Here is a 14,229-nt window from a genome sequence, read left to right on the forward strand (position 1 = left end):
TACATTAGTGATGCTGAAGATAAATTTTTAGTTCAAGATAAGAATACTGACCCTGAGTAGGATGACATCATATCTTGGTATATATTGAGTTATTCAATATGAAAGAAATGGGTCCCCTGTACCCAGGGTCACGACTAACGTCAGAAAAAATAGGATCACAACAACTAGATAAAGTGTTCACCCTAAAGGTGCGTACAGATATACGCGCCTCCAACCCGCTCCGTGCAAGCTACTCCCTCGCACCGCAATTGCTACGCCCACGCTCCGCACTCGCACCGATCATGAACGTTACGGAAGATGCTAGCTATTCTCGCGTTCCACTCTTGCTCCCCGGTCGATCATCAATCAATCTGCTCGAGTGACGTTCGATTGCGGAGCAGAGCCAAAGTCTGTACGGACCTTTACATCGGGAGCAGGCGCTATCGTGGAGCTTGATATATGGAGCAACCAAGGCACCAATTGTTCCCTAATTTGAAGAATCCCTGGTATTATTGGATTGAATATGAATACTTCGAATTATTATTATTATTATTATTCAATCACCAGTTTCACACATATCAAATTAAAGTAGTTTTCATAAACTAAAATCTGTTCTAATCATACTTCCCTACAGAGTTGAAACGTATCTAATCAATGTGTATGAAGAAAAGCTCATGCAGCTTGTAGCTTTTGTTAATTAATGAAGTAAGCCTCACAATAATTGATCATAAAAACTGGGAATGGGAGCGAATAGGGGCTGAAACGAGAGTCCCACGGCTTAGCAAAACACGGGAAACCGAGAAAATAAGCCTCCTAAAAAATGTACAAGAGGGAACAAAATGAGTTTTATGACCAGTGGGAGCAGCAAACTCTCATGCCAGTAATCCTACCGGCCAAAAATCACTTGTGTAGCATAGAATTCCCAGTAGGATCTACACAACTCATTTGTCGATTACAAATCTCAAGCAGAGACCAACTTCCTATTCTCTCATCGCTTTCTTATTTCCCAATCATCATGCTTTGGTCTGAGTCTGTATTTTAGATTGAACTCGATTGAATAAGAAGAGAACTCAGTTCAAATCAAATCTTATCATTATTCTTTTGCCAAAACAATAAATCAAATTACATACAATAGATCCAAAATCGAAAAATTTATAATATCATTCAACTTCAATTATTAAGAATACTGGATTAAATAAAATCAGTTTTAGAAACTCTAAAACAATTCCAATTGAAAATATTTTAATTATATCCAATTACGAAATTTTCCTCCTGAAATTATTGAAAGTAATTGGAGTATAGGTGGTTGATTAATAGGTTATTGATAATTATTTGGAAGGTGGATTGGAAAAATCATCTTTTCATAATAATAGGCACTGTCCTCGATGCCTAATCAAATCATTGATCCAATAACAATACCTCTTAAGTCCATATTAGATATGAATTTTGTTGAAGAAGCTTGTGGTTTTCAAATTTCTTCAGCATCAATGATGTTCACAAATTCATCGAATAAAACTAAATATCAGATTCAAACTATTCATTTCAGTAATATCTGTAACTCTGCAAAGAGCTTGCTTCAACCAGAGAGTATAGAATGTAATTACATTCTATCCTCACTGGCTTCAACTCGCTTGTAATGTTTTCATGTGTTTGTATTCGAGTACAATACCTACCTATTATAAATGTTTGAGACATTTGTCTAAACGGAAAATCACAAACGTTTGTCATAAGATTCGAATTTATTTTTGTTATCAGCATAACAAGTTTTGTTCACTCTTTACAAGTTCTTTTCTGAATCATTTCATCACTTGCCAAATGAAACTCTGTAGTACAGAATTTCCATGAAACATGAAGCTCACTGATGTTTCCTCATCTCATCCTTTTCTGAAGATTTTATAAAAGAGGACTGCATACAATAATATTAGTGTCTAACAGTTGGATTGAGGAAAATCAGGGATGTTAAACAGTTTAGTAGTTCACGAAGAGGCCTTTTGCAATCCATCCCCTACTCACTGGTAGCATTTGAAAACTAAGAGTACTTGATTCCAAATCTCTTTCCATGAAGCTCACCTGTTTCATAATACATAACCTGTTATACATAATAATACTAATTATTATTAGTTCCATAACTTGTTCACGTTTCAGCTCTTTCAGTCAATTCAATACGTTTCTCAATATACTTTTGTGACCTGGAATGGTATTTTAGGAGTTAAGGCTCAAAGAGCATTCCTCTCATTAGCCATTTCGATATCGCCTACAGTGATATTGTGATTCTGGCAATTATGCACAAGAGATTTCGACACTTGAAAGTCTACTGTCAGAACTCATAGCTTAAGGTCAATACTTCGAAAACTGAAGTGATCTTCTTTCACAAAGGAACATTGAAAACGCTATGATTTTATTAGAATGTTTTGCCTTTTCTCAACCTAAATCTTGATACATCTGAAGCTTTGTTGCGTTCAGTTTCAGATCTTGTAAACCATCAATATCTGTTAGAATATGATGAGTTTAAGAGTAAGAGACGGTTAGAGTTGATAGAGTATTTGACTTTTAGTATTTCAGTGAAAAGTGATCGTTCACTTTTAATGAGTTCAATTGATCGATTACTTTTAGTAAAAGCGGTGCAAAGATAGTGGAGCAACGAAGGTATAGCTTCAAGCTTGAGGATGGTGAATGATTATGCATGTAATTGAAAAGTGAAGTATTCCCCACTGCCCACTCTAATGGGGAATAGTTGGCGCTGCTGTACTGTCAACCCATTTCAATAAATGCATTACATCAGAAAGCTCCCAAGCTTGAAACTTCCTCTGTCACTCCACTATGTTTGATCCTAAAGAGTTCAATAATTTGATCAAATACGGTACTTTTAGAGAAGAGTTGAATGACTTTATCGATGAAAATACAAGCATTTGAAATAGAATGATAGTAAACAAATGATGATGATGGAACAAATAATAAATACAACATCCTCAATGATCAGCTAAACATTAAATTGAATTTCTACCATACCTATAACAACCTATTATTTTTATGGAAGTAACAAACCCTAGGCCACTCGGAAGATCCATGAAGATTCTCGGAAGAACCCATGCCATTCGGAAGCATGCATGCTCCTCGAGTTAGTGAGTAAATATTTCATATTTCTCACAATAAATTCTATCGTCCGCAATTCGTCATTCTCGTGTCAAAACTCTATTGATGAAGTGTTCGTAACTTTAAGGTTGAGTGGTAGAAAGGACTCTCTAGTCCTAACTCCGCCTAATAAAGAGTATTTTCATTTAATTTCATTTCATTTCGTAATGGATATAGAAATTCAAGACTTGATTTGAAACAGTTTCAGAAGTGGGCTGCGGCAAGAGAGTGGGTGGCAGAGCTGGGCGCATAGTGGGGGGCGAGGAAGCTATGCCTGGCGAGTTCCCTTGGCTGGTGAGCATCCGTCGCCACCACAAACACATCTGCGGTGGCACACTCATCAGCAGCCGCATCGTTCTCACTGCAGCGCACTGCTTTTGCAGGTCATAATTCATTCATATTGACCAATTCTTTACAAATTTCACATTTTCCGGGATATACTTAAAAATTTCTCATTTTCCTGAGAACCATATGCACCTACTTTCAACATTGAACTGGGTTCACTAGAAGAATATGGTCGAATTCACTTTACAATGGGCTACATTCTGCATTTAAACAAACAGCTGATTAATTTATCTCCGTTTGAACGTAAGATGGGTCTTAAGGCTGTGCAAAGGCTGAAAAAACTTTCTACTGGTGATATTTTTTCATGTTTTTTGATTTGTATACTATCAAGCTATCTATCAAAATGAAAAAGTTTTCTCAGGAAACAATTTTTTCTGATCATTACTTTTTGAGATATGAGTGCATAAAGTTTAAATTTTTTGGACGGATCATTAAATTTTAAAATTCGGTAGGAGATAAAACCCTGAAATTTTGAGGATATCTCCATAGTATTGTTGATTGAATAAAACAAAAAAGTCCTAAGAATATGAATTTTCAAGAAAGTTATTAAATTTACCAAAAATAACTCAACTAAAAGTAATTGTATCTCTTAAAAGTTAAGTTTCTTGAAAATTTATATTTTCAATATTTTTTTGTTTTATTCAATAAACAATACTATGGAGAATATATCCTTGTTATTTCAGGGATTTATCCTCTACCGAATTTGACATGATCTGTCCCAAAAATAAGAAAAAAAAGTTTTCCTGAGAAAACTTTTTCATTTTGATAGGTTGATAGTATACAAAATTAAAAACTTTGAAAAATATCACCAATAGGAAATATTTTTTAGCCTTTGCACAGCCTTAATTTTGCACACAAACAGAAGAATGTGGTGGAGGTACAGCTTTCAGTTTAGGTCACGCTCAAGATCGACCCTCATGTAGCAAAAACACATTTTGAAGCATGGTAGTTAACAGTACAGTTAAGGCCTAGTTCTTGGTGAAATCGGAGGGTAGGCCTAACAATGCTAGTGACTCCGTTCTAATAATGAATCAAGAAGTCATACATTCATTCCCACATGGATGATCTAGGTACATTCATTTTGTTGAGTTTGCCATGGATACGATGTTCTCATAATCTTATTTGTTCAATGATCAATGATTGAAAATTGAGCTATACTAGCCTATAGTATATTATATCCATAACCCCAGAATATGATAGCTTTCCAGAGGAGTGAGAAGGATAAACAATCTAGATCATTGCTTAAGATCGATTATACTTTCCGATAAATAGAGAAATTTTATTCAGATATAATGTGGAAAGACTTCGATTTGCTGCACTTGAAACTCATAATAATATTATTCCATCTTGAAAACCGTAATTAATATTACTGATAGTGATATTGTTACAGACAGTGTTATTGTAGTCTGAAGTACATTTGAATGGTACAAAGTAGTTGTAATTGGTCACACCATTTGGAAGATTACAACAACTACGTCGTACATTTTTAGTATACGCTAATTACCACAAGATAAAATTTGACGCATTCTCTTAAGCTGTACGTGTTTACACCAAAGTTATTAACAAAATGTTAATAACTTGATCCTTATACCTAGATTATATTAGATTGAACATAACTTATAATACATACGATGAACATACCTATGTGTTTGTAAATTTCCGTTCAAACCAATAGAATCTATAAGGATTAAGTTGGTAACATTTTGTTAATAACTTTGGTGTAAAAGCAGCTTAAGAATCAGAAAGTAATGCACAATTATTGAAGCATAAACTTGAAAGTTGAAACATTTATCTATTCAAATTGCTTTTTGTAATTCACATAAGTTATTCTTAATTATTTACATGAGAATGCACTCCAATGAGTTGAATTTGAAAGGCATAATATCTATTCAATGTGATTGGCATGCATTTTCAGAGGTTCTTCAGTCATGACAACCGAGTACTTACACGTTGCTGCTGGTGAACACAACCTCAACCCTTCAGGGGACAAATCCTATACAACAGTTTCAAGAATTTCAAGACTTATTCTTCATCCTCTGTACGACTGTTCAAAGTGAGTCCATTCAATTTTTATATTTTATTCTATTGTAATGTTGAACCACACTATAGTCCTAATAATAAATACTCCTCTGCATGGTATTATATTCAATTTCGAGGATTAATTGACAAGAATCTTATGATAAAAATAATAGGACTCCGATGTTGTCAATACCACTATATTTCTCCACAAACATTTTACATTTCACCTAACATCAAAAAACCAGCTTTTATGGCAATGCTTTTGAGAATGTGACAGGCTTTGTCATGAAGCCTTGTTCTGTAATGTTAGTGTTTTAGAACAAAAATATGTTTGACAACATCCAGTGTCTATAATTATTTTATTATAGAGAAACACCACAACATCTCCTCCCCTCCCACACAATCAAATGATAATAAATCTCCTTTTGGTGCATCTAATTGAAAAAAAAATTAGCCAAATGTAGCCTAATTATGGTTCAAAAAGTTCAACAATTTATTATTCCACAATTTAGTATAATTTATTTCCACAAAGCGAGGAGAAATATGAGGATAATAGAATTTTATACTAATGTTTCTTCATGGAATAATGCGATTATACAGAGTGATTCATAATTATGATGAAATAATTTAATACGTGATAGTAGAGGTAAAAATAAGAAAAAAAATTCTTATAAACATATATCCATAAACACTTCATTAGCGAGCTATACAGAGTGAAAGATTTCACCCGGAATTCAGTTCCTCTGGTGAAATACACCGATGCTGAATTGTTTGGGGACTAGTTTTTCAAAAACTTATGCTGGATTCATATGGAAAAATATCTGAAAATTTGAATAAAACTAGTCTGGAAGCTGTAGTGTGAGTAGTTTTTGAGAAAAAAGTTGAAATATGCAAAAAATCCAAGTAGAAAAACACAGACTTCTACGTTTGATGCCCAAAAACTTTCTTTAATGACCAGTAAACAAATCATCTTTCGCAATAAAAATTGTAGAGAATTTAATTCTGAAAAGAATCATGTAAGCTGTGTAAACTAAATTTGAATAAAATGTATTCTTATGTAGTACATTACACCACAAAAATTTGCTGTTGTATGAGGAGAGAATTAATATGGTAACTCATAGGTTGTAGCTGATTGCAAATAAAACATGGATTTCAATAACAGCTGTTCCAAAACAGCTGCTTTATTTTGTTTTAAATAAGAAAATATTTAAAAGAAATTATCAGCTGAAAACTAATCTCAGAAATATTTTAGCTCACTGTTGAACAAAACAACAAACTGTAAGTTAGGCCTACTGTAACCGCACTGTTTTTTGTTTAATCTATTAACCAGTTATTTGTAACCATTTCACTTTGCTTTTGTGTTACCGTAAGTGTTAACTTTTTAAAAAATGGCATGTAATTTTAGACATTATTCATACTCCGAATTAGCTGGCATGCATTTAATGTATGGAATGGGACACTACTGTAATAGTACTGAAGCAAGACGTTTGTATCAAGAGAACTTCCCTAACCGAGTATGTCCAAGTTCAAGGTTTTTTTGCCACTATTCATCAACGTCTGTCTGAAACAGGTTCTTTGATATCCAAAGAGCACATTTATGCAGGCAGACCCCGATCTACTATGACTGTTGAGTTAGAAGAACAAGTTCTTAATTAAATTTATGAACATCCAGAGAAGAGCACGAGAGAATTGTCAGTGCAGTTTAATGTCAATCAATCCATTATTTGGAGAATGCTGAAAAAGCAACAATTACATCCATACCACCTCCAGAAAGTTCATACTCTATTCCCCATGCTGGTATTTGCCGATGGTTTTTAGTAAAACTTGTTAACCCAAACTTTTTAACAACTGTTTTATTTACCGACGAGGCACACTTAACAAGAACAGCTATCGTTAACGTCCACAACCTACATATTTGGGCAGATGAGAATCCTCATGCCATCAATCTTAATCGTCCACAACATCAGTTTTCAGAAAAAAATTGGGCAGGAATCATAGGAGATCATCTACTTCTGTTCGAGCTTCCTTCCAGGCTTAATGGCATAATCTACTTAAACTTTTTGAGAGAGGAGCTATTTATCTTACTTGAAGATGTACCTCTTCAGTTGCGCCAGCACACTTCAGTGTTGCTGTTTGTGAACACCTGAATCACAGCTTTCCAAATCAAGGGATAGGCCGAGGTAGGCCAGTACCATGGCCAGCTAGGTCACCAGACTTAAATCCTTTGGATTTTTATCTTTGGGGACACTTGAAAACCTTAGTATACAATACTCCGATTGATACCATTGAAGAACTCCGATTAAGGATTTTGAATGGAATAGAAAGGATAAAGCAGACTCCTGGAATATTTGAACGGGTCCGACAATCGATGAGAAGACGTCTGAACATATGCATTCAGAACAACGGAGGTCACTTTGAACATCATCTTTAGTCTTTTGGTATGAGTTTAATGTCATTTAGATATGTTACTTTCATATAAAAATAAGACTTTTCATAAAAAACCGAATATTCCATTTGCAATCAGCTACAACTTATGAGTTATTAGTTCTTTCCTCATAAAACAGAAAATTTTTGTGGTGTAATGTACTACATAAGAATACATTTTATTCATCTTTCATTTAAATTTAGTTCACACAGCTTACATTATTCTTTTCAGAATTAAATTCTCTACAATTTTTATTGTGAGAAATTATTTGTTCACTGGTCATTAAAGAAAGTTATTGGGCATCAAACGTAGAAGTCTGTGTTTTTCTACTTAGATTTTTTGCACATTTCAACTTTTTCCTCAAAAACTACTCACACTACAGCTTCCAGACAAGTTTTATTCAATTTTTCAGATATTTTTCCATATGAATCCAGTATAAGTTTTTGAAAAACTAGTCCCCAAACAATTCAGCATCGGTGTATATTTCACCAGAAGAACTGAATTCCGGGTGAAATCTTTCACTCTGTATAGCTCGCTAATGAAGCGTTTATGGTTATGTTTATAGGAGTTTTTTTCTTATTTTTACCTCTACTATCACGTATTAAATTATTTTACCATAATTATGAATCACCCTGTATAAGCACTTTGAATATCATTATTATTGGAGATTTTCAATACGATCCTCTATAATCAGCATTATTCTCTTCAAATAGAATCTTTCTTACTACTACAGGGTAGTTTGATCCTTGAAGAAAAATACAAGGTTCTTGCACATGAAATACCTAGCAAGCAAAAGTGATATATGACTTTTATAAATGCCAAGTGCATTTTTAAGTAATTATTCTTGTATTTTCCATGTCAAATTTTGCAAACGGTGTACCTCTGAACTGGTATCAAACAGATATTAGCTGGATGAAAAGGACGCGTCAGCTACGGTACTTACCGTACTTAGATCACCGTGAAGAAGTCAGTATATTCTCGTTTTTTCACATTCTCCGGAGCAATATTGTCTTGAAGGGAATGGAGAACTTCGTGTAAACCTGTAAGTAGTTTGGGTTGTCTTATTGAAGAAAATGTCATTGGTGGATAATTGTGAGGTGAGCTGTGCGTTTTGTGCGTAGTACAGTTTTATTTGCCTATATAGTAATTATTGTTTCAAATATTTTCTTTTTTATCATATTCATATATTATCTGCTATAACAATCACGGTATCATCTTTTAATTATGTTTCATTTACTGACAATAACCACAGAACTCTGGAACATTCATTGCATCATATACTCTGGTATTGAACTATTAATCGTCTTCTGATATTAATTTTCAAAAATGTCAAATTATACTTGATTATCTCAAGTATTTATCAGATTTAATTATGGAGTTTTTAAATTCATGAAAAGCTATCCTGAATCAATTGAAGGGTCCAAGACTCTTTGAATTTAGAATAAAGTCCATAAGATCTTATCATACCATAAAACTGACCATCCTAAAAATCATTATGGATATAGGCCTATTTGTGGTCATAGTGTTAATTAAGATACATTTATCAATCAAACAAACAATATTGATTATCATGTAATAATTATTATTAGATTCTTGAACACATCTCATTCTAAATGAATAGGCTGAAAATGTAAAGTAATATTTGAATGTAATCTAAAAAAATAAATATAATAATATTAAAGAGGTAATCTAAGAATCTAATAATCCATAAAATATCCATTTGAAAGAAGTTTGTCTCAAATTCGAATGTGATAAGCCGCATGAAGAATATACTATGGTAATCGTAGCAGTGACTCATGTTTTGTTTATCACCATTGATAAACAGGCAAAAGTTTTCGAATTCATTTGCAAGAACTATCTTGACTACATGTGTGTTCAGGCACGTCCATGACATCGCTCTGATTGTGATGCCGGATGCTCTACCCTGGTCCGGGAGAGTACTCCCAGCTTGTCTCCCATCTCATGAAGGAGCGTCTTCTTTCACAAACCACAAGGCTATTGTAGCTGGTTGGGGATGGACTGATGAGAGCACCTACACAGGTAAACCGCAACAAAATCGTGATTTTCATTAAATTTCACCTAAAGATATATACACACATTTCAAAAAACCCCTTTAAAATGTACCGTACTTATTTAGACCACAAAGACTACTTTTTGCACCATTCATCAACAGTGAACCGTATCAAAATTCACCATTTTTTCTGATTACCCAAAAATTGAATTATGATGTAGTCCTACAAAAATAGAATTCAATGCATGATCGAACTTTCTACAATTCAAATGAAGGTGGAAGGTAGGGTAGGGAGTTGATAGCTATGTACTTGAAGCTTATATATTAAAAGTTTGAAGTTCAAAGTCTTGAAGAAGTCCATATTTGCAAATCTTCAACATTCCAACTTTTTTCACCTAATCTCATTAGGTGAGCCATCATGTCTCGATTTCAAAAGTTATGTCGAGTCACAAAAAATGAGTAAATAAGAAAATCTGATCTATAAAATTTTACCTGAAAATGAGACTGTATTGTTCGAAATTTTAATTTTTAATCAAGATTTTTCTGCCATTCTTTCAACAGTTTTAAAATTCTTGATCACATTAAATGGTTATCTTATCACATAAGATGTCTTTATCCGGTGGCAATTATTGTTAACTTAAATTACTATTAAATAAAAATCCAAATTAAATGCTGTAATTCACCCTGTAGACTTCTGCTACTGCAAATATTCACAACAGGGTAAACAGCTACCGTAGATGGAAATTCGATGAGCGATACTTATCAAAAATTCTTTTTCAGCCCGGGAACTTACAACATTGCTATTACTTACGAATTGCAGCATTTAATTTGGATTTTCGTTCAATAATATTAAATAATTCATTAACATTTGAATAATTGCAATATCTCAGTAATTTCCATCTGTATTGTTACCTTCCTTTAGTCATTCTTTGATAAGTTTAATTACTCAGGAGTCAAAGAAAATATGATTAGAAATTATAGTTCATGGAAGTTGAGATAGTAATATTCAAGGTGATTGAAATGTTTCAGGCTCGAGATCTGATATCCTGAAGAAAGTGACGTTGGAGGTTATTGGCGTTGAAACATGTAGAAGCTGGTACCGGTCCATGGGCAAGAAAATCAAAAATTACTGACTCACAGATGTGCGCCGGAGTCGAACAGGGTGGGAAGGACGCCTGTTGGGTATGTTCCATACAATAGTGAATAGTGCCTAATTTCTTTTGCTATTTTGAAATGTGTAGTTGTGTCAATTCCAAGAATTAATTCCAAGTAATTCTTCTTCTTCAATTTTAATTCTCATTACGATTATGTCTATAATATAGATTAGTGTATTTTTATTCATCTAATATGAATGGGCAACTATACACTCGACCATCATTTTTATATAACAAAAGGCTTTTTGTGCTAATTGTGAAAATCAATGATAAATATTACTCTTCCTGAAATCAAATAAAATCATCCTGCACTCTTTTAATATGTTATTGAACATCATGTTTTGTCTCATTAGGGCCATTTTCATATGTAAATAAAATAAAATGTTGTGAATAAGGAAAATATAAGAATGGTATTGTATGATGTTCATTCCATTTCAATAATAATTGTAGTAGCCCTATCCCTATAAAGGAAAGTGATTATTACTCTTCCTCTACATTCATATTCATCAATCCCGCTTACTGAAAGATAATCGGGTGGAAGTGATCCTTCAACAATAATAATAATAATAATAATAATAATTATTATTATTATTATATTAATATATTGTTATTAATAATAATAATAATAATAATAATAATAATATAATAATAATAATATTATTATTATTATTATTATTATATTAATATATTGTTATTAATAATAATAATAATAATATAATGTGAAACTTGACTCCTCCAGTCAAACCTTCTTTAGAAGGTTTTGGAGAATTTATATTTCGTCTGGTTTATAATTTTTGAAATTTTCCACTGAAAAGGAATTTTTCTTATCTTCTGTCATTCTTGCTTTTTTATTATTCTTCATTTGTTTTGTTTGTAAGATTTCTTTTTATAAGTGTATTTTTCATTTTTGTTATATTTTCTATAATAAACTCCCTTCTTCTGGGGGTACCAGGACGAAGGAAAAAGGAAAAAAAATTATTATTATTATTATTATCATTGGTGGCTAGCTTCAAGTCTGCTCGATTTGAGTAATTCTCTTTTTGTAGGTATAGGATTCAGCAATTTTGCTTGGTACCTGGCATTTTCATTCCGACAGCAAATATAATTGAAATGCTATTTGCTGTCGGAATACATCCATTATCATAAAACTTTGCACAAAAAATATTAAAATTTTAAAAAGTGATGGATTTTTAAAATGAAATCCAACTTGTCTAGATTTCAGCTCTTTTTAATGATCTTATTTTTACCTGGTTTGATTTTTTCTCATTAATAATTTCAGAAGAAAAAATCAATTCCAAACAGAATATAATGATTTGTTTCTAAATGTGCTCATAATATTGGTGATAATTTTGTTTGTGCAGGCTGACAGCGGTGGTCCGCTGATGGTGGAGGGCTTCTCAAGGAGTGATGACGATGACAGCCTGCTGGTGGTTGGAGTCGTGTCCACCGGAATCGGATGTGCGAGGCCCAAGCTGCCAGGCCTCTACACCAGAATATCCGACTACATGCCATGGATCTCACAAACTATTTCACAAGTTTCGTCAAAGTGATTGCAAACTCATGAGAGCAATGAATTTTGTTCGATAGAAGTTTTATTATGTAGGTACTGAATAGTATGATATACTATGCACGATATTTTTTTCATTTGTGAAACTCATGTGAGCTGTGTGCCATAATGTGGTTGATAAAACTGAATATTTTAGATATATATATATATATCGTTATATCGATCGGAAGGCTCGTTGAATTGTCGGTCCCGGCTGAAGTGTGACAGTCGTAAGGCCCATTGACGGTTTAAATTATATGGAGGTTGTCATAGATATATTAATTTTCTTTTATGAGTAGGTACGTATAGTAGGTACGAGTATTATTCGTGATTATCAATAGGTAGGTGCCTAGTATTGAAAATATATGTAGGTATATGAGGAGGTGGTTAAGACAGTCTGTTCCAAGAATATGTTATTTATTGTGACTTATGATATTATCTATCACATTGTGATGCTAGTTGATGTAGATCTTATATTTCTATGAATTTTCATAGCTCGCAAGGAAATATTAGTTGCCGCATGAGAAAATAATATAAAAATGCAAATAGGCCTACTATAATTATTATATCTTACTCCAAATAAGTAGATACCGTACCGTAGACGGAAAAAATCACAATAATATAAACCTTTTTTTTTAATTCGAATGAGAATATTTGAATGAAAGACTAGTTTGAATTGATGCTAATTCCATGGTGGCCTATAAATATCTGGCGACGATATTTTAGTCCTTAAAGTTGTTATTTGATAATAATAATAACTAATTTATTTTTATTTTCAGGTAACCAAAGACTAGTGCCATCATGAGAGAAGAGAGTTACCAAAGAAACTATTAACTGATATAATTATTACTAAAATTGTACTATCATGTAAAATACAAAGTGTATGTTTGAAAATATCGCAGATAAGTTATTATTGATGTGTAGTGTTATTAATTTGTTGATAAAATCAAATTTTCTTAAAATTCTATGTCTGTACATCATTTAAAAACTGATTAAATCCAATAGAATAAATATATTGTATCATTATAAGCACACAACATTTTCCATTTGTAGTTCACGCAATGAATGCTCAAAAAAAGGTATAGAAGGAAACGTTTGGAAGACAATTTTTGACCCCTTAGTTCTTTTTAGGGTAGTATGTAGGTGAACATATAAAAAGCCCCCTCACCAACACCCTCTGTGATAAGGGTGTGGGGTGATTCAAAAGTGCATACCATTTTTGGTTCCTCGCATATAACTCAAAAAAACTATGCATCCTACTGACCGACAAGTCTATTCTATAAAAAATTGGAGCTTACATACTTCCCTACAATAATATATTGATCTAATAATACTAATCTAACAACTTTTTCTATATCTCAAATAGTTTTCGAGAAATCCGCTTTTGAAAATGTGACACTTTTGTAATAAAAACAAATTTGCCTCCAATTTTTTTCTATTTTTGCTCATATAACTTTTTAAAAATCGATTATGAAACACCACGCTGATTATAAGCGTATGAAACATCAAATTCTCTCCGATTTGATGTAAAATTTCACAATTCATGTATTTCCCATGACTGTTGCAGCAGCTTTAGTGTTGAGTGTGGAATCTGCAGTTTTGCAGCAATAGATCAATA

At 32.8% G+C, this 14,229-nt stretch overlaps 1 protein-coding gene across 1 annotated transcript in view; it reads left to right on the top strand.

Moving 5' to 3' along the window:
* Positions 1-13,584, top strand: part of LOC111050715 (trypsin-1) — a 62,287-nt gene extending 48,703 nt beyond the window's left edge. Inside the window, 7 exon segments of the mRNA XM_039422811.1 lie at positions 3,314-3,494; positions 5,372-5,509; positions 9,780-9,940; positions 10,941-11,032; positions 11,034-11,093; positions 12,427-12,664; positions 13,391-13,584. Of these exon segments, the coding sequence (XP_039278745.1) occupies positions 3,314-3,494; positions 5,372-5,509; positions 9,780-9,940; positions 10,941-11,032; positions 11,034-11,093; positions 12,427-12,615 (821 nt within the window). The 3' untranslated portion in view covers positions 12,616-12,664; positions 13,391-13,584.
* The last annotated feature ends 645 nt before the right edge of the window (positions 13,585-14,229 follow it).

Source organism: Nilaparvata lugens, chromosome 3 (assembly GCF_014356525.2).
Source record: "Nilaparvata lugens isolate BPH chromosome 3, ASM1435652v1, whole genome shotgun sequence".
Lineage (NCBI taxonomy): Eukaryota > Metazoa > Arthropoda > Insecta > Hemiptera > Delphacidae > Nilaparvata > Nilaparvata lugens.